Source organism: Hyaena hyaena, unplaced genomic scaffold (genome assembly GCF_003009895.1).
Source record: "Hyaena hyaena isolate Hyena2069 unplaced genomic scaffold, ASM300989v1 scaffold_140, whole genome shotgun sequence".
NCBI classification, from domain to species: Eukaryota; Metazoa; Chordata; class Mammalia; order Carnivora; family Hyaenidae; genus Hyaena; species Hyaena hyaena.
This window is the reverse complement of record NW_024080772.1, coordinates 1,513,096-1,533,677: the sequence shown is the minus strand read 5'-3', so window position 1 is coordinate 1,533,677 and position 20,582 is coordinate 1,513,096. Positions and strand designations below refer to the sequence as shown.

Here is a 20,582-nt window from a genome sequence, read left to right as displayed (position 1 = left end):
AAAAATTACTTAAATAAATTTTTAAAAATCTTAAACTCTCTATCTTCTGTGGGTGCCAGTAACTTGGCTTCTTCTCCTAAGCTATAGACTTCTTCTTTTGAATCAAATTTCTACCTCCCTAAAGCCACAAATTTAGTGTCAAGTTTTCTATAGTAGAGAGACACAGGATCCAAAGCAGGCTCCAGGCTCTGAGCTGTCAGCACAGAGCCCGACATGGGGGTTGAAATGACGAACCGTGAGATCATAACCTGAGCCAAAGTTGGCATTTAACCGACTGAGCCACCCAGATGCCCCTCCTTGGTAGGGATTCTTAACCTCACTTTTAGTCATGTGGTGTATCCCTGCCATTGCTCACTCCCTCTTTCATTCTTAAAGTCCTCCTACTATATTTCATGTATCCTCATAAGGTCACTCTTGGGAATGGGGAAGATTATTTTTAGGAGAAACAAGTATTTGTTTTTACTTGTCTTGCTTTTTATTTTAGAGAGAAGTACGGAATATGTGAATGCATCATCTCCCAGGTAATACAGTATGGGAACATCTCTATACTTTTTTAAGGCTTATTTTAAGCCCCCACTACTCACTACAACATTTACAAGTCTTTTACAGCACACAATTTTTCAGGATTCTAGTTTCTAATTACTTCTACTTAAGTAATGCAATAATGAAAAAGTCTTATGTGTACAATACTTCACAGTTTAAGAAGTGCTTCCTAAACATCATTTCATTTGTCCCAACAACTCTGTGACACCTAATAAAAGGACACACTGTCACCTTTGAAGTGCCAAAAAGATTCTAACCTGCATCTCTACAAGTTTCTGGATCCAACTACCAGTGTATACAAAATACGATAGAAGAACATGTTAAATGATACCATTTATTAGATTACATAACCCAATAAAATGGAGTTTTGCAGGAGGCAAAATACAGAATGTAAAACCTCCATAGGGCAAATAACTCAGCTTCTCTAAAAAAATTAACTGCAAGAGACAGAAGAGGCATCTATCTACCCAATACTGTGTGGACTTCACAGGGATCCTGTTTTGAAGAAAGCAAAAATAAAACTAAAGAAGTTTAGGAGACAATCAGAGGTATTTGATGATTTTAAGTAACTACGGTTTACTTTTTTATGTGTGTTAACGGATTGTGGTTGTTTTTAAAAGGACTTGTTATTGTCAGTTGAAAAGGGATTATTTATGGATAAAATGATGCCTCTAAAAAGATATGCTTCACTATAACGTAGGGAGGCACGTGGGCAGACAGGTGAAACCATCACACTGACTGACTAGTGCTGATCATTTCTGAAACTGAACAGGGAGGCCTTGGCAGTCCACTCTAATAAATTTTAAACGTTTTGAAATGTTTCTTTAAAAAAAAAAAAAAGGTAACTGATTTAGTTATACTACTGAGGAAGGTTTCAAAGCACATTTAAGGAGGCAATAATGAAAAATGTTACACTGTATTTTAAAAACATTGTCAGTTGTTTTCTACAGCTTGTTTTCCACTTAGATTTCTATGTTATATTAAACTAAAAGCCACCTTTCAAATTACATACACTTACAAACTATTTTACAAGTAATTTTAGGTTTTAGGATGTGGTTTCCCCTCTAATTATGCAAAATCACCTTTACAAATATAAGATATTCCCATTTAGATCGAAATATAAATCATAAAGATGCTATTCACAGACTACATATTAAAAGGTATATCAATACTAAGTGGCACCATAATATTGCTGAGTCACTAAAAACAAATGCACTTAAGAAAATGTAAACTGCTTTAACCTAATTAGGCAGTGCTGAAATCCAATTTTTATACTTAAATTTTCTGTACAGACCAATGCTTCATTCTGGAAATTAAGAGGACCTAGTTAAGTCACTTCATACAAGCAGTCACCAACTTACAAACACACAAATAATAAATGCCTCCCTTATATAAATTTCTAGTACTTTTACCTCTAAATACTTCACAAGATAACCCCCAACCCTCTTGAATTTTTCCCCAAAACCTCCTACCCATTGCCAAGGTTCCACCTCACCGCCCCCTCTCACGGCCAGGGGGAAATAAGTTTCTGGAATCCAGAGTAAAAACTCAGGAACGCATTTTCCTACAGAAAAAAATATAAATTGTGATCTAGAATGCTGAGTATTAAAATTCAGCTACACTATGTTTATAAAGGCTTTTGTGAACTAAAGCCTAAGACCTAATAACAATTCAGAACAATATTTCTATGAGAAAATGCATTCCAGGTTCAAAATAATTTAATACAATGCCTTTGTAGGTTGGTGACTGTCTGTATAGTGCCACCAGGTGATATGCATTTGACTAAACTCACAAAGTATTAAATTCAGAACAGCTTTATCACATGACTAGTCAGTCTGAGTGTGCTAGGTCAGTCACTTTCTAAGAAAAATTAACTATCTTAATTCATTTTAAAACTGCTATTAATACTTACATTTAGCATTTCGAAATCATTACTTTCTAAACCCTGTGTGAGAAGAACTGGAAAGCTATTTGTCTGTGGAAGGTCATCCTTCTCTTTCTTTGCATCTATATTCAGTGCTCCCAGGCGCTCTTCAATGCTAATCTGCAGAACAGAAATGACCTGTTAATGTTAACCTAGACAAGGCCTAAAGTAGTTTGGTTGAATTACTTTGTTCCCATGTCTGAAAAAGCAAAAGCACTGACTGGTTCACACTGAAAAACATAAATGGGCTCTTACTCATTCCAACAGAATCTTATACCAAGAAGCCAATAATGAAGACGAATGTATTATCTGCAATCCAAGCTTCCAGATCCTGGTGATCTGAAAGTGTCCAAGAAGTCATGATTTGAAAATGTAATTCATAAAAACATCGCTCTAAAAAAGACTGAAAAAATCCACAGATCTGGCATCTGATTATTAAAGCACAAGAAAAGACCTAGTAGCAAAGGAACTTCCCCTTCTAGAACTATCCCTGGTCATCACCCTCAGATCTATAAAAAAGAAACAGGTATTATCAAAAGAAAATTAAAACTAAAGACAACTATGTTGCCAAAACAATTTTTAAAATGTCTTTTCCTATTTTTCTTTTTATTAATTTCAAATGATGATTTATTTTCTAGAGATGCTCTACTACAACTAAGTTTCCCTCATAAAAGAATCTAAAATTTAAGGGTAAATAAACATGATGCAATTTGCTACACAAATATTCAATTGTAGAAAACTGATCTCTTATTTAAACAAGTCTAACAACCATGTTCTGCCAGCCACTTAGTAACTAAATCAAAATACAAGTGTTCTGACTACCAGGGCAAATAGATTTGCTCTGGCAAAGCTTCCTATTGAGGTGATCTTAACATAAAAAAACAAAAGGCAGGAAGAAATTAAAGAAGTGGATCTAGGTCAAGCTAAAAAAGTTGGCACGTTATTTTTAAATACAGATACCATGTTACTAAGGAATAATTTTTATGAACAGCTACTTAGACCCAACCCCCCCCTCACACACACACCCTATCCTATAAAGGAAGACATTTAAAATCAGGTAAAGAAACATAACAATCTTTCTCTAATGATAAAACAGTTAAAATTCTAGATCACTTAGGGTGACACATAAAAAGAAACAAGTACATTGTTGAGAGTGCTGCTGTGAACAATGTTCAACAATAGCCAAAACATGGAAAGAACCTAAGTGTCCATCAACTGATGAATGGATCAAGAAGATGTGGTTTATCTATACGATGGAATACTACAAGGCAATGAGAAATAATGAAATCTGGCCATGTGTAGCAACATGGATGGAGCTTGAGAGTGTTATGCTGAGTGAAATAAGTCAGGCAGAGAAGGACAAATACCTTATGTTTGCACATATAGATGGATTAGGAGGAACCTAACGGAGGACCATGGGGGAGAAGGGGAAAAAGAGTAGGGGGAGAGGGAGGGAGGCAAACCATGAGAGACTTGAATGCTGAAAACAAACTGAGGACTGATGGGAGTGGGGGAGAGGGGAAGGGGGGTGATGGGCATGGAGGAGGGCACTTGTTGGGATGAGCATTGGGTGTTATATGTAAACCAACTTGACAATATACTATTAAAAAAAAAAAAAGTACAGTAACCACAGGAAGGTCTAGGGAGCTGAGAAAAAATGAAGTTTATAAGCACTTGAAGAGGTTATAGTGATGACCACTTTTAAAGGCCAATACTCACTAAACTAGCCAGGACTGCTCAGACAGCCAAGAGAAAAGGCATCACTGGAACTCAGCAACATGCGAAACCCAATGGAAATCATCACAGCAAGTCCTGGCTTAAGGTACTGTTATCAATTATGTGACCCAGCTGACTGCTAGCAATGGCCCAAACAGCACCCTCTTTAGTTAGTAAGGGTCTCTCTTCTCCATTAACAGTGGCCAAGTAGAAGTCTCAGGTAGCAATCTGGAATTTTGGAACCTATGCTGCTGGGGATGAGAGAGGGAACTAGCAGCATCCTCAGTTAAGGTGCAGAAGTTTCAAGTCTGGCTCTATCCAATAGATTTGTTAGTCTCATGAGTCATCTTACAGTTCAAACTCAAAAATGGTCACAGTGATTGTATTACCTCATTTTCCCCTAATTTCCTTTTGGTCTCTACTTCCTCGGTTTGTGGAGGAGCAGGCTTGATAGCTGCATGATGCCCAGGTATGCCAGGTACCAGAACTTTTGCTTCAGAATTCATCACTGGTGTTCTCACCTGTTAGAAAGGAACAGCCAGCAGGTGACAAAGGGAATTATGCCTTAGTCCTTGTAAGATTTAGCCCCAATGAGAAAACTAACAGCTTTTAAAAGGTTTTTCTACTGGAAAATCTTAATATAATTAACTTAATATGATAAGAATTACAGATAAATTTTAATGGAATGTTAGTCAAGTTTCTAAATTATAATTTGAAAGTTTATAGTTTTAAAGCTTTCATAGCACAGGAATAAAAACCAGGAAAAACAATTTACAGATTACTTAGAAACAGTGAAGTTGTACATTTTACGACCCCATCTAGTGACCCAGCTTTGCCAGGAACGCTCAGACAGCCAAGAGAAAGGTGTCATCTCTGAAACTCAGCCAGAAGCGAAACCATAGATGGATGTCATCATAGCAGGTCTTGGCTTTTCTTTTCTCATTAAACTGCCAAACATGTATCTACACGCCATGTTATCAAAATAAAGCATCACAATGCTTAAAAAAATATGGTATTAAATTCCAGACCCATCATTTTGGGCTTTATATCCTTAAATATAGGATCCCTCCTTTAAATGCTGAAATCAGCAAAATAAGTTATTGATAAATGTGGTATTTAGTTAATGATCAGACATGGGGTGAGGGGCTAACTCCTGAAGGTTTTTAACTTTTAGTTGTCTATTCACTCATTCATTCAACAAATCAAAAGCACAGGAAAGCTGTACAATCTTGTTACCTAAAACTTAATCCCACAAATTTGTTAAGATCATAAGGAGGATATTAGTCTCTAAACATCATATAACAATTCAGTGCACCCAAATCTCTTTTTTCTCAACTTCTAACATGAAATGCACTCACCTTTGTTATAGCCGTCTCTACTTTGGGGGCCCAGCAGTTTGAAATGTCTCTTACTAAACACATGTGAGGCTCTTTGGAACTTAAAGCCTAGGAATATAATTTTAGGGGGAGAGAATGAAGGGGAAAAATGTCAAACAAAGCAACTGGGAATAAGAATAACATGAAAAGCCAATGTCTACCTGTGCATTTTCATAAGAATACAAAAAAGTATAGAAAGCTTCCCCACAAAACTGAGCCACTCAGACTGATGGCAGCAGAGAAAAGTGGGTCAACTGTGAAGATACTAAGCATAATGTGTACTTTCTTCGGTTATGAACTGCTCTAATTTTTCACATATATAGTTTTAAAATATCAACAGGTTTTTAAACTATAACAGATTTTTAAACATTCCAGTTTGCCACCCTTGTAAAGAATACTCAGGGCTATTTAGGGTCCCCCCCGCTATACTTCCACAAGCAAGTCAAAGACAGCACTGCTGATGAACAAATTGCTCTAAGGTGGATCTCTAACCCTGATATGCCATTACAAGAGAAGGACAATCAAATGCAGCAAAGTACATGTTACCCATAAGGCTTTACGGTTTTATGTAATTCTCTGTGCCCATATAATTAATCAGCATCAGGAAGGACACAGAACAGGAAACATTGGCTGCATCTGCAGAGGATGGTTAGGAGGTCCAGGTACAGCAAGGGGAGTTATTGGGTTTACTGCTTAACACCTTTCTCCTGTTTTTATTAAACCACATCCATGTGTTAAAGTCTTAAAAAGTAATAAAATAAACTCCACAAGAGTTTGCTTGGGCATGTAGTATTCCACTCAGCATCTCCCAGAGGGCCTTACTGTATGAAGTACAAATGCAAGATGAAGAAATCACCTACTGGACACCTTCATAATCACCCAAAGTCTTCAAAGAAACCTTCAAAAGAGTTAAGTATTGTACCACCCATTACATTTCCACTTGGAAAACTCAATGAGTACTGTTACTAAGGGCTCTTCTATTAAGATTTATCTTTTGGGTAATTGGGTAAAATTCATTCATACCTGTGCTGACCAAAATGTTAGCCACTGGAGATGTAGGTCTACTGAGAACTTGAAATGTGGCTCTTCTGAACTGAGGTGTGCTCGTAAGTGAAAATATGTACCAGACACATATTTTCAAAGACACAATACCAAGTAAAGGAAGAAGGGGAATAAAACACCTCAAATAATTTTCATACGAAGGATTAAAATTATCTTGGATATACTAGGTTAAGTAAAACTATATATATATATACACATATATATATAACATATAGTTACATATATATAACTATATATATAATAGGACCCAGTGAAAGGTCCTTCAGTTACAGGAAAATACATGACTTCTTTTTAAATATTCAAATAAGCAGACCAATGAATCGCTCCAAAATCATTTTTTTTCATGTCCATGTTGATGCTATATTGCTTTACTCCAGAGAAGTATCTACGTACCACTCGCTCAATGGTAGGCTGAAACCAATTGCCATATACAAGCAACAATGACATTTTGTCTGAGCAAAACCCAGCTGCTAGAATAGGAATGGGTTTTGGTGTTGATTTCTTGCCTTTCCCAGGTGTCACTATCTGAATTGTGCAATTTGAAGTCAAAGGCTTTTTGCAGTATCTAGAAATGGGAAAAAAAAAAATACATTAGAAAATTGGAAACAATGTCTCATGTGAATGCTTTGAAGCATCAAGTCAAGAAATGTAATGCTCCTGTGGCCTCCACACTATCACCAGAGCCACCAGGGTCCCCACAGCACTGCTGTTGCTGTCAAGACCTCATCTAGCAACACCTCGCCACCACATCTGCCTGGACACCTGCGTGCCCTTCCATCACGCTGGCAAGCCCCTCAAGGGGCCCCAAGCTCCCAGGTGCTCTCTCACCGCCTTGAGCTTCAGCCCCGGAGGACTCTCTGTACATGCCCTGTTCCAATCAGCCCCAGCTCCAGTTCTTTCCAACCCCCAAAAGCCTCACCATGACCTTGTCTGCAAGGCAGTTCCAGGAACAAAATTATCAGTAAAATCTAATCAACAAAATTCCATCATCTAATATAATTGACAAAATTCCCTCATGGCTTTCTTTCTCCCAGGGCCTTCCTCACCTTCTTGCTCTAGACTGCCTCATCAGGGCACATCTCCCAGGTTATAGCTGTTTGCTTTCCGTACCCTTTGTGTCAGAAGCCTTGGACAGGAGTTAAGTGTGTCCCCTGCTCTTCACGAACATTAAGATAAGCAGTTTCTCCCTTTTTCCTAAAACCTTGGGAAGTGTTGTTACCAGATACCAGCTACCTACCTCTCCTGCTGTCATCCAATGATTTCTTCAAGATTCTAGTGGCTGTCATTCTGTCTAACACTACTCCTGAGGAATTCCTCTCTTAGCGGTCTCTGTATCCGCCATGGAGGCTGATGATGCTTCTGACACACTGTCCTCCCAGCTCCGTCCCCTCCCACCTCCAACAGCCCTGCCCTTCGCTGTGTCTCGGCCTCTCACTCCTCACACCGCAGACGTCTCATTCCCAACAAGTGCACCACACCATCCTTCCAGCTCACGCCTCCTGCTTATCCTGACTCCAAAACCATCTCTATCCAGGATTTCTGGCCTTCTACCCCTCTGTAGTCTATTCTCAACACATCTGACAGAATGACTCAAAGCTCAATGTCTTAAAACACTCGACACTTGATGAGGTCTAACCTCATCAATCTTCTGCATAAAAAGCAATGGCTTACTACTGCCCAAGTCCTCACGGCAGCCCACCATCTCTGGGCCCTTAGTTATATATTCCACATACGTGTATGACTAGATCAATAAAGGTCTCAAGTGTTACACATCAAAATGTTAACAATTACCTCTAGGGAGTAGGACTCAATGCAGGAAGAATTAAGCTTTACAATCTAGTGTCTACACATCCTAAATGTTTTAAAATGTTTTATGCTTTCATAACAATTTCATATTTAAATAAATTCCTACAGTAGGATTGTAAGAATACCACCAACTGACAAAAAGTTGAAACCACCTTGAAGTTTACATGATTGAGTCTCAGACCATGTTTACAGAGCATGGCAAAGGTTGCCAAGCTTTCTATAAAGAGCAGATATTAAATATTTTAGTTTGGGGTGACCACATATGGTAATACTGGATTTAACCCACAGATCATAATTTACTGATCCTTGGTCTATGATTACTACACATGCTAACAGCAACACCCCCACCCCCCCATCCACCAAAACAATAGCATTGCCATGCTTCATTGATCCACATATGCATGGCAAGGGAAATTATTATCAAAGTTAGAAATTAAGGTTTTACCAAGTTCACAAGCAGTTTTCCAACAGAACCCCTTTCTTTTAAAATCTATCACTAGAAGGGTGCCCGGGTGGCTCAGTCAGTTAAGCTCCTAACTTCAGCTCAGGTCATGACCTCAAGGTTTGTGGGTTCGAGCCTCGCACTGGGCCCCATGCAGACAGCTCGAAGCTGGAGCCTGCTTCGGATTGTGTCTCCCTCTCTCTCTGGCCCTCCCTTGCTCATTCTCTGTCTCTCAAAAATAAATAAACGTTAAAAAAAAATTTTTTTTTTTAAATGTACCACTAGAGGAGCACCTAGGTGGCTAAGCTGGCTAAGCCTCCAAGTCTTGATTTTGGCTCAGGTTATGACCTCACAGTTCTTGAAAGCTGATAGCTTAGAGCCAGCTTGGGATTCTCTCTCCCCTCTGTCCCTGCCCCTCTACCTCTCATGCACACATGCATACTTTCTCTCTCTCAAAATAAATATAAATAAACTTTTAAGAACACAAACAAAATGTACCATTAGAACTGCCAACATTTAATAAGTATGTATCATAAAACTACTTTACTACCCACAAATATGAAGAAATGGGACACAACTCCAAAAACTTGAATTCTGACTGAGAATGTATATAATCATATGGATAAAGAATTAATAATGCTTTCAAAACAATCTAACTGAAAAGTAATATAGGGCAAAGAATACTGAGGAAGGAGTAGAAAAGAAAAACAAGTTGGGGAAAGAAAATAAATTTGACTTGAGAAATTTCTTACTTACCCATTTAGTATGTGTTCAAAAAGATGAACTTGACCATCTTTGCAAACAACAGCTAACTTGACAGGCTAAAGGAAAGATTAAACTGATTAATGGGGAAGAGCTTTCATAATATACTTATGAAACTTCAACTGTCCTCCCCACCCCTTTAAATAACCAAAGAAAAAGTTAGAAGACCAAGGTTGCACAACTCTTGTATTTAAAACCCACTACTGTCATCTAGACAACTGGAGTTGTTGTCAAGCATAGAAATAAAAGTTTAAGCCAAAAAGATAATAAGGAGAATGCAGCCTGGAAGCTATAGGAGCAAAGTCACTACCAAGTACAAAGTCACTGACAAAAGAAACTGGCAGGCCCCCGTGTCAGAGCACTCAGATCCCTGAAAACAGGGGCACCTGGGTAGCTCAGTCAGTTAAGCATCCCACTTCAGCTCAGGTCATGATCTTGCAGACTGTGGGTCCAAGCTCCGCATCGGGCTCTGCACTGACAGCTCACAGCCTAGAGCTGCTTCATTCTGTGTCTCCCTCTTTCTCTGCACCTCCCCTTCTCATGCTCTCTCAAAAATAAATAAAAGTTAAAAACTATTAAAAAACAGATCCCTGAAAACACCACTGGGCACAGTCCCCCTGCTCATAAGTGTACACCATAGTGATTTATTTAATGATTACTCTGGACATTCTAAGATTCTTGTTTTATTTTGTTCTTTCATCCCTCACATCCCCTTCTTTCCCAAATCATTAAATCATCAAAACACTAACTTTAAAAATATAATTTGTGAAATCCAAAACCAAATTCTCAAAAATTGAGCCATTTACCTCTTCTTTATTTTCTGACAACGTCAAGTCAATATAGACAGGTTCATCTGTAACTGTAAAAGACATCACTGCATTCTTTTCTTTGTTTTCTGATCGGACCTGCCTAGATAACAAAACCCATGATTAGGTTATAAGAAATTTAATAACAAAAAAAAAGACGAGCACCTAAACGGAGGAACAGTATTAGATTCCCAATAGCTTTTGCATCTTTTGAAAGCTAAATAAAGTGACTACAGATTAATCTTGGACCCATCTGTGTCACTGCCATTTAACATGGTTGCAGGGAAAAGAGAAAGCACTAATGCCCTTATGCAGATTTAAACCATGAATAACGTTCTCTATTCTTTTCCACTAATCTATTTGTTTATCTTGATGCCAGTACCACACTGTTTTGATTATTGTAGCTTGACAAGTCCAGAAATCAGACACTTTTTTCTGCTTTTTCAATGTTGTTTTGGCTATTCTATGTCCTTTGCATTTCTCTTTGAATTTTAAAATCAGATGGTCAATTTCTACAAAAGAGTCTGCTGGGATTTTGACTGGGTTTATACTAAATCTATAGATTAATCTGAGAATTCACACAATAGCAAGACAAACAAAACGGAGTCCAAAATAGTTAAATGCATACATTTAACCCAAATGATCCTCATTATTTGTGGATTCCTTCTCTGAGAATTTGCCTACTTGCTAAAATTTGTCAGCCTCTGATAGAATTTGTGGAACTTCCATGGTCTTGAACAGAACAGTGAAAAATGCTCAGAGCAGTGAAAAATAATAAGAGTTTCCCACAATGTTAAACAAGACTATGCTCTGACTTCCTACTTCAGCTCTCACACTACAGAAGTATTATCAGTACTATTTATTATCATTTGTATTATTTAGAACACTAAAAAGTGTTTCTTAGTGCCACTTTTTTTGCTTTCATGCTTTTTGTTGGTGATTTCACTGCTTAAAATGTCCCTTAAGGGGGTGCCTGAATGGCTCAGTAAGTTAAGCACCAGACTCTGGCTCAGGTCATGATCTCACGGTTTGTGAGTTCAAGCCCTCCATCAGGTTAACATGAGCCTCACACCCCGCTTCAACGGAGTTCAAGCCCAAATTCGGGTGAGCACCACTTCTCTCTCTCTCTTTCTCTCTGTCCCTCACTCACTTATGCCCTCTCTCTCTAAAAATAAAAATAAATAAAGAGTGCCCTAAGTATAGTGCTAAAGTGCTGTCTCATGTTACCTAAGAGCAAAAAAAAAAAAAATAGTTGTGATATACCTTATAGGAAAAAAAATATTTGTTAAATAAACTTTGTTCTGACAGGAGTTAATCAACTATATACATCAAGTATTTTTAATCAGAAACACACATAAAACAAGGCTATATATTGCTTAGATGACAAAAACATGACCAACAAGGCTTGCAGAAACCTAAACTTGTATTTCCCAGAGGAATCATCATTCAGTATCACTAATTCAGTTTACTCAAGGACTTCATATATAACAACTCCAAATAAGAAGAACCAATTGTATGTGAATATCCATACGTGTATGCAAAACCAGTTCACTGGAAATAGTCTGTTCAACACAAAAACATAAATTTCCATCCATTCAGGAATGCAAACTGGTGCAGCCACTCTGGCAAGCAGTTACGAAGTTTTCTCAGAAAGTAAAAAATAGGGGGGTGCCTGGATGGCTCAGTCAGTTGAGCATCCAACTTGGGCTCAGGTCACGATCACCCAGTTGGTGAGTGCGAGCCACACACTGGGCTCGCTATCAGTGCAGAGCCTGCTTCAGATCCCCTGTAACCTTCTCTCTCTGCCCCTCCTCCATTCACACTCTCTGCTAAATAGACATTTAACGAAAAAGTTAAAAACAGCGGTGCCTGAGTGGCTCAGTCACTGGGCATCTGACTCTTGATTTTGGCCCAGGTATGATCTGGCAGTCTGTGGGATCAAGTCCCACATCAGGCTCTTCACTGGCAGCACAGAGCATGCTTGGAATTCTCTCTCTGCCCCTCTCCCACTGGCTTGCTCTAAATAAACAAATAAATGTAAAAAAACAGAAATGTCCTATAATCTAGCAATAGCATCACTAAGTATTTATTCAAATACAAAACTACTAATCCAAAGGGATACATGCATCCTGATATTTCTACAATACCAAATACCTACAATAGTCAAATAATGGAAACAGCCCATTGATGAATGGATAAAGATGTGATATACACCACACACACACACACACACTGGAATATTACTCAGCCATTAAAAAAAAGTGAAATCTTGCCATTTGCAGTGACATGGGTTGAACTAGAAAGTATTATGCTACGTGAAATAAGTCAGTGAAAGACAAATACTATATTTAAGAACCAAAGAGGGGAAAACCAAGAAACAGATTCTTAACTATAGAGAACTAGTGGTTGGGGGGGGATGGGCTAAATAGGTGATGGAGATTAAGGAGTACACTTGTGATAAACACTGGATATTGTATGGCAGTGCTAAATCACTATACTGTACACCTGAAATTAATATTACACTGTGTACTAACTGGAATTTAGATAAAAATTTTTAAAAATTTGCTATCCATCCCTTGTACCATATACACAAATTAACTAAAAACAGACCACAGAACCAAATGCAAGCCTTAAAACTAAATCTTTTAGGAGAAAACCTTTGTGACCTTAGATTAATTAAGGAAAGATCTCTAAACATGACCTGGACTTCATCAAAATTAAAAACTTTGCTTCAAAAAGACAAGGCACATACTAGGAGAAAATATTTGCAAAGCATATACTTGATAATGGGTGTATAATCAGGATATACACAGAATTTTCCAAACTCAGTAAGAAAACAAAACTAATAAAAAAATAGGACAAACATATGAATAGACACTTTCATCAAGAAACATATCCAGATAGGGGCGCCTGGGTGGCTTAGTCGGTTAAGCGTCCGACTTTCGCTTAGGTCAGGATCTCGCGGTTCATGGGTTCGAGCCCCGCGTCGGGCTCTGGGCTGACTGCCAGCTATATATAATTAACAATACTGTATTATATACTTCAAAGTTACTAAAAGAACAGATTTTATTCTCGCCGTAAAAAAGGAAATGGAAATTATATGAGGTGATGAAGATAGTAATTAACCCTGATAATCACTCTGTAATAAAAATGTGTATCCAAAAAAATGTGTAACAAATCATCACACTGTACAACTTAAACTTACACAATGTTATAGGTCAACTCTACACCTCAATAAAGTTGAAAAAAATAAACAAAATTGAGATAATGGTAAAAAAAAAAAAAAGAGAGAAAGAATACGTGCAGTTTATTATACATCAATTATACCTCAATAAAGGTATTTCAAAAACCTAAGGCACAGGGCGCCCGGGTGGCTTAGTCGGTTAAGCGTCCGACTTTCGCTCAGGTCATGATCTCGCGGTTCGTGGGTTCGAGCCCCGCGTCAGGCTCTGTGCTGACTGCCAGCTCAGAGCCTGGAGCCTGTTTCAGTCTGTGACTCCCTCTCTCTCTGACCCTCCCTGCTCACGCTGTCTCTCTCTCCTAGAAATAAATAAAACATTTAAAAAAAAAAACAAACAAACCTAAGGCACAAATTTAAAAAAAAAGACTGAGAAACAGTAAAAAACATGATTTGCAAACACAATTCAAAATCAGTTTCTTTTTATCAACCAGTGAGACTTTATACATTCAGCAGTAAACAAAGGTGCTTGGGTGGCTCAGTCAGTTCAGCATACAACCGACCTCGGCTCAGGTCATAATCTCACAGCTTGTGAGTTCTTGTGAGTTCGAGCCCCATGTCAGGCTCTGTGATGCTTCAGATTCTATGTCTCCCTCTTTCTGCCCTTCCCCTGTTCACACATGCAAGCACACTCTCTCCTTCAAAAATAAACATTAAAAAAAATATATATATATATACACACACACACACACACACAAACACACGTCCACCTGTAAACACTCAATATTTTTATGTCTAGAAGAAACCTGAGAATTTTATCTGATCATTATTCTAAGTATTCCCATTTATGAATTCTTCATAAAACAATACTAATTGTAACTTGAAGCCATTTATACCATACATGTTCAAAATCACTGCCATCAGACTTTATACAAAAGAAACTAGTATCTAAGCTCAAAACAGGAGATAGTACTGTTCTGATAGTAATATAAAAGTGGTTTTTGGTTTTTGTTTTGCTTAATTTTCACTCAAGCAGCAAGAAGCCTTCAAATGTTATTTCCTAACAGAAATGTGTCTTTCAAAGATAACTACCAGGGAACCTTAGGCTTGTTCTACCTACCAAAACACAAAAGTTTTCCATAAATGGCCTTTGAAGGCAGTCTTTTAAAATGAGTTTTTAATTTTTCAAGTTTATTCCTCTGTTACTAGGAAGCCCACAGGCATACGCATTCTATTTAAGGGATGTTAAGACAACAGAAATCAATTTCTCCTTTACAGAAGAAATTTTGTATGGGAGCCTGGGTGGTTCAGTCAGTTGAGCATCCAATTTCGGCTCAGGTCATTATCTCACATCTTGTGGGTTCGAGCCCCACACTGAACTCTATGCTGATAGCTCAGAGCCTGGAACCTGCTTTGGATTCTCTCTCTCTCTCTGTCTCTCTCTGCCCCTCCCCCATTCACACTCTGTCTCTCTCAAAATTAAACATTAAAAAAAATTAAAATTTTTAAAAAAGAAGAAAAAGAAGAAAGTTTGTAGCTAGAGACCCCTGTATCTAGGGAGCCAAACAGATGAAGCATTTTTAAGAATGAAACATCCATGTAATGTCAGGATGATTTGGTGGCAGATTTTAACTTTCTGGAATTACTAATTTCTTATGTAAGTGTTAAACCTTATAGAACTGAATTATCCCAGCAGGCACACCTCAAAAACCAACACACTGTGATTATGAATGGATAATTAGGAACTATGGCTCAGTTGATGGATTGAAGGTGAACAGAGGTCCACATTAGGCCTTATGAACCTTTCCCAACCCAACTACATCAAGAATTACATATCTTGTAATGATGATCCCCACTTCTATCTGAGTATTATTTGGTATAAATTCATAGTAACTTTATATGGTCAAGAACATGCTCAACTAATTGATTACTAGAATGAGAAACTACTTGGTTTTTTTTTTTTTAATGTTTTACTTATTTCTTAGAGAGAGGGAGAGGGAGAGAGAGAGAGACAGCGTGATCAGGGGAGGGTCAAAGAGAGAAGGAAACACAGAATCTGAAGCAGGCTCCAGGCTCTGAGCTAGCTGTCCACACAGAGCCCGACGCGGGACTCGAACCCACAAACCGTAAGATCAGGACCTGAGCCAAAGTCTGACGCTTAACCAACTGAGCCACCCAGGCGCCCGAAACTTCGTTTAAATCTCCACTTATTTTATCTGAACAGCAGGTGTTTAAAAAAAGTTAGTTTCACCATCAGCTCTCATAAAATCCAAAACAACCCTCTTTAATTTTCTTAAATTTAAAAACTAATTGATGGCCATTTAATACCAAATTAATTTTTACTTTTAATAGTAGTTCCAGGGGTACCTGGCCAGCTTGGTCAGTAGAGCATGCAACTCTTGATTTTAGGGTTGTAAGTTCAAGCCCCATATTGGTTGTAGAGACTACTTAAAAATAAAATCTTAAACGGGCAGCTGGGTGGCTCAGTCAGTTAAGCATCTGACTCTTGCTTTCAGCTCAGGTCATGATCCCAGGGTTATGAAATCAAGCCCATGTCAGGCTCTGCACTGAGCATGGAGCCTGCTTAAGATTCTCTCCCTTACTCGTTCTCTCTAAAATAAAAGTAAAAATTACAAAAAAAAAAAAAAAAAAAAGTAATTCCAAAGAAAATTACAAAAAAGGGAAAAAAGAAAAGGGGAAGGAAAAAAAAGCTACTGGACATTGTCAGACATATCCAAGGAATTAAATGTTCTCAGTAAAACATCAGTAAATAGACATTACTGCACTAACCCAATAATTCTTTTTCAAGAAAATCAGCCATTATCCTAAATTTTTTTAAGAAGGTTATTTATAACTTGCCCAGTCACAATCATATTCAGACCCCTCTACCTCTAAGCAAGCAAGGGGACGCCTGGGTGGCTCAGTCAGTTAAGCATCCTACTTCGGCTCAGGCCATGATCTCACAGTTCATGGGTTCGAGCCCACGTCAGGCTCTGTGCTGACAGCCCAGAGCCTGGAGTCTGTTTCAGATTCCGTATCTCCCTCTCTCTCTGACCTCCCCTGCTCATGCTGTCGCACTCTCTCTCTCACTCTTTCTCTCAGAAATAAATAAAACATAAAAAAAAAAATTTGAGCAAGCAAGGATGTGGTACTGATATATAATGTTCCCAAAATTTTTTTTTTAAATACAATAAAGCAAGTCTCACATTGATCATTTGTATCAACCACATAAGCCGTGACAGATTCCTTCTAGGCACCACTACCACCCAGGCCCAGGACTACATACCAGACATTAAGTAGCCGGTCATGCACTGCTCCCGACAGGAAATAAAGGCCGGTGACCCCATCAAAGGGCTGGCTCTCACTAGGAGGTCTGACAGTAGTGAACAGGAGTGAGGAAACAGGCGTCGCGTGTCCTGTGAAGTGCTAGAGAAAGTTCAGTCTCATTTAGGAGAGGACACAGAACAGTGACAAAAGTGAAGAGTCCATATGGACCATAAACAATACAGATGATCCATATCTGAAATCAGAAGTCCAGACTAAAGGTAACAGCTAAATTGTAAGTAACCAAGATTATTTGTGCTACATTCCATGTACTTTTAAAAACTCCACCTGAGGGGTGCCTGGGTGGCTCAGTCGGTTAAGCCTCCAACTTCAGCTCAGGTCATGATTTTGTGGTTCATGGGTTAGAGCCCCGTGCCAGGCTCTGTGCTGACAGCTCAGAGCCGGGAACCTAATTCAGATTCTGTGTCTCCCTCTCTCTCTGTTTCTCCTCTGCTCATGCTCTCTCGCTCTCTCTCAAAAATAAACATTAAAAATATTTTTAATAAAAAAAATTTTAAAACTCCATCTGAAAATACTGAAAAATCACCATTCCCTTAGAACTCCCATGGCCCTACCCACAATCTTTATTTTTCCCATTCTGCATTAAAGATCCACTTAATTCTATCCGTGTTTAAAGGGGTGCCTGGGTGCTCAGACACAGCCAAGGAATTGTAGGTCCTCATTTTACTCTCAGTGAGTCGAAACCACAATCTTACTGCATCATCACAGCACCAAATGTACACCCCCAGCACACTCAAAAATACTACGTATCCCCATAGTCAAATACTGCAAATGTACTAAACACAAAATTTAAGGTAGAAATCAAACCTACTATATCACATATAGCAGAGTAAAAGATTTTTAATTCAAATTCTACTTATTTGTTCTATTCATTTCTCAAATGCATGTGAAATGGACACATCTAACCTATTAAATATCAACACACCAGATTTGGAAGCTAACTTAAACTACCGATTCTACTATTTAATATGCCTGAAATAACAAATCTGTACTCTTTTAAACAATATTCTACGGCTCAGACTTTCTGCCCTTCTCCATACTTACACTAGATGACTGTTAGGCTTACACTAATTTGATTCACTCACTCTGTAGATTTCTTTGGTCTCCAAAACCCATAGTTTGATTGTTCGACCAGCTGAAAGCAACATCTTTCCATCTGGGCTAATACACAGGGAACTGACGCTGCTATTGTCACCTTTCCATTTGCTGTAAAGTGAAGAGAAACAAAAACATCTCAATGAATGCAGAGAAAACTTTACTGATAAAGTAAAAAAACAAAAAAACAGCAAAAAACAAATCGGGGATTAAAAATATCACTTAAGGTTCTATGCAATTATTCCCAAAAAGCCTGTGTAAGGTGACTAACCTTGGACATAACACTAAGGTACAGCCTGCCCAGAGATTTTTCAAGAGGTACCAGAAAGTGGATGAGTAAGAGATTTAAGAATGAAAAATGGGTAGCTGTGTATCCTGTATATGAGGTGGATTTTGTCAATGCCCAGGAATCGACTGGGCTGGCTGGACCTCCCCAAGTCTGTCCTATCCCCACCACGGTGCCCGCACTGTGTGGCAGCTTGGCCTTTAATTTACGTAGCAACACAAATTACTTCTCAAGCTATAGTCCAAAAAGGTTATTTCTATCTCAAATCAACATAGGTTCACTCCCATCTGATAGAATAAAGTAAATCAAGTATAGATGATCCCCTTCTAATACCTGAAATAGGATTTGCAGCATGAGTCTCTGTGCTTTGTTGCACACATTAATATTTTTATAAACAAGAGGCTTGGTTATTCACTTATAAAAATCAGGAAGTAACAGCAGCAATCCTCTTACCAAAAGACGTTAATTATAAAGTAAAAGAAAACACACTGCTCTGACAGTCACATTGGAGTATATCGAACTACTCATATGGAAAAACAAAAGTAGATTTCTCTCTTACTAAACACACAAAAATTTGACTGATTAAACTAAAACTAACAGATTAAAAATAAGTATAAAAAGTACACAGGAGAGTGTTTTTATAATCCTGGTTTAGGAAAGACCTTCCAAAACAATTACAAACCAGGAATCATAATGGGAAAAATAACCTGATTTAAATAAGTAAAACTTCTGTACCATAAAACAAGTCAAAAATTTAAAACCAAAAATCTAGAAAATGTAAAAAAATATATGCTACAGGAAAAGGGTTAGTACTAAGAACACATAAACAGCTCTTTATATTCAAGATATAGATTAGGTTTGGGGGGGAAAAAAGAACTCAAAATAAAAACACAGAGAAGATATAAACAGGCAATTCACAGAAGAAATACAAATTGTCAATAAACCTAAAACTCTGCCCTTCACTAGTGATCAAGGAAATGCAGCAATAATCCAGGACACTTTTTCCTTTACCCTTTTCAGCTCCTGACATTTTTGACAATTTCTCAACAATTCCCACAGCTTCAACATTTTATACTCATTATTCAACACCTATTCACTTAATATACATATAAAAAAAGATGTGATCATCACCCTGACAAGCTTCCCTGAATCTACCACCTCACTCAGCACTGAAAATGCTAGCAAAGAACTAACACCCAACTGCCAAGTTCCCTCCCAGCCCCCATTAAGAGCTTAGCAACTCAAAGTGTAATGTCCTCAGGGGCATCACCTGGGAACTTGCTAAGACTTCAACTCCCAAGCCCCACCTAGACCTACTAAAAGCAGCTCTGTCTGCACAGGTAATTCACATGCACATCAGAGCCTGAAAAGCACTAGATGAGGAAGATTTCTCTCTAGGAAAGGTGACTGGTGCCAGGGTAATGACCCACACATACTGACATTTGAAGGCTTCCCCATCATTCCACAAATGAAGCCCAGCAATTGAGCCACCACCTACACAGGCCTTCCAATCAGCTTTTTCATGTTTTATTTTCAAATAGCAACAGGCAGCCACAGATCTCCAGTCATTTGAAGAATGCCTTTAACTAACATAAAAGAGAAGCTAAAATCAAACAAAAATCAAAACACATCCTCAAGAGGGGTATGATGTAAGGAACAGAAGAAAAATACTTTAAAATCCTGTAATTATTATCTTCAGAGAGTTAGAAAATATTATATCCATGAAAGAAACATGATGCAACAAAAAGAAATATTAAGAGAACAAAAACAAAGCTCCCAAAAATTAAAAATATGGCCAGAAAAATGTAAAATTTCAATAGAAGATTTGGAAGGTAAAACTGAGGCAATCTCCCTGATAACCGAGGGAAAATAAGAGAAAACAAAGAAACCTAGAGAATCCGTCCAGGAGATGCAACGTCTAAGTAACAAAAGACTGTACTAGAGAAAGATCAAAAAAACAAAAGATCAAATTATCAAACACATGCTACAAGAAAGACGAAACAGTGCCTGGGTGGCTCAGTTGGTTAAGCATCGACTCTTTATCTCGGGGTTTGTGAAATACAGCCCTTCTCCCCTCTCCAGCCCAGGACTTGCACTGAGGGCAGGGAGCCTGGCTTGAGAGTCTCAGTCCTCCCCCACCACCCCACCCCCCCCCCCCCCCCCCCCCCCCCCCCCCCCCCCCCACCGCGCCACCCGGCCTTGCTCACAGTCTCTCAAAATAAAGTATCAAAAAAAAAAAAA

General features: G+C 38.3%; 1 protein-coding gene and 3 non-coding genes across 4 annotated transcripts in view; all 4 read right to left on the bottom strand.

Annotated features, from left to right (window-relative positions):
* Positions 1 to 20,582, bottom strand: part of WDR43 (WD repeat domain 43) — a 46,606-nt gene that overhangs the window by 10,785 nt on the left and 15,239 nt on the right. Inside the window, exons 4-11 of the mRNA XM_039238459.1 lie at positions 18,046 to 18,166; positions 16,902 to 17,041; positions 10,438 to 10,540; positions 9,626 to 9,690; positions 7,015 to 7,186; positions 5,542 to 5,628; positions 4,573 to 4,704; positions 2,456 to 2,587 (exon numbers count right to left, since the gene is read on the bottom strand). Coding sequence (XP_039094390.1) covers positions 2,456 to 2,587; positions 4,573 to 4,704; positions 5,542 to 5,628; positions 7,015 to 7,186; positions 9,626 to 9,690; positions 10,438 to 10,540; positions 16,902 to 17,041; positions 18,046 to 18,166 — 952 coding nt within the window. The remainder of the gene's footprint in view (positions 1 to 2,455; positions 2,588 to 4,572; positions 4,705 to 5,541; positions 5,629 to 7,014; positions 7,187 to 9,625; positions 9,691 to 10,437; positions 10,541 to 16,901; positions 17,042 to 18,045; positions 18,167 to 20,582) is intronic.
* LOC120235946 lies at positions 4,201 to 4,276 on the bottom strand. Its single transcript, XR_005529547.1, has one exon. It is a non-coding gene; the product is annotated as a small nucleolar RNA SNORD53/SNORD92 (small nucleolar RNA).
* Positions 5,025 to 5,104, bottom strand: LOC120235947. The gene has a single exon (XR_005529548.1). It is a non-coding gene; the product is annotated as a small nucleolar RNA SNORD53/SNORD92 (small nucleolar RNA).
* Positions 17,587 to 17,671, bottom strand: LOC120235942. Its single transcript, XR_005529543.1, has one exon. It is a non-coding gene; the product is annotated as a small nucleolar RNA SNORD53/SNORD92 (small nucleolar RNA).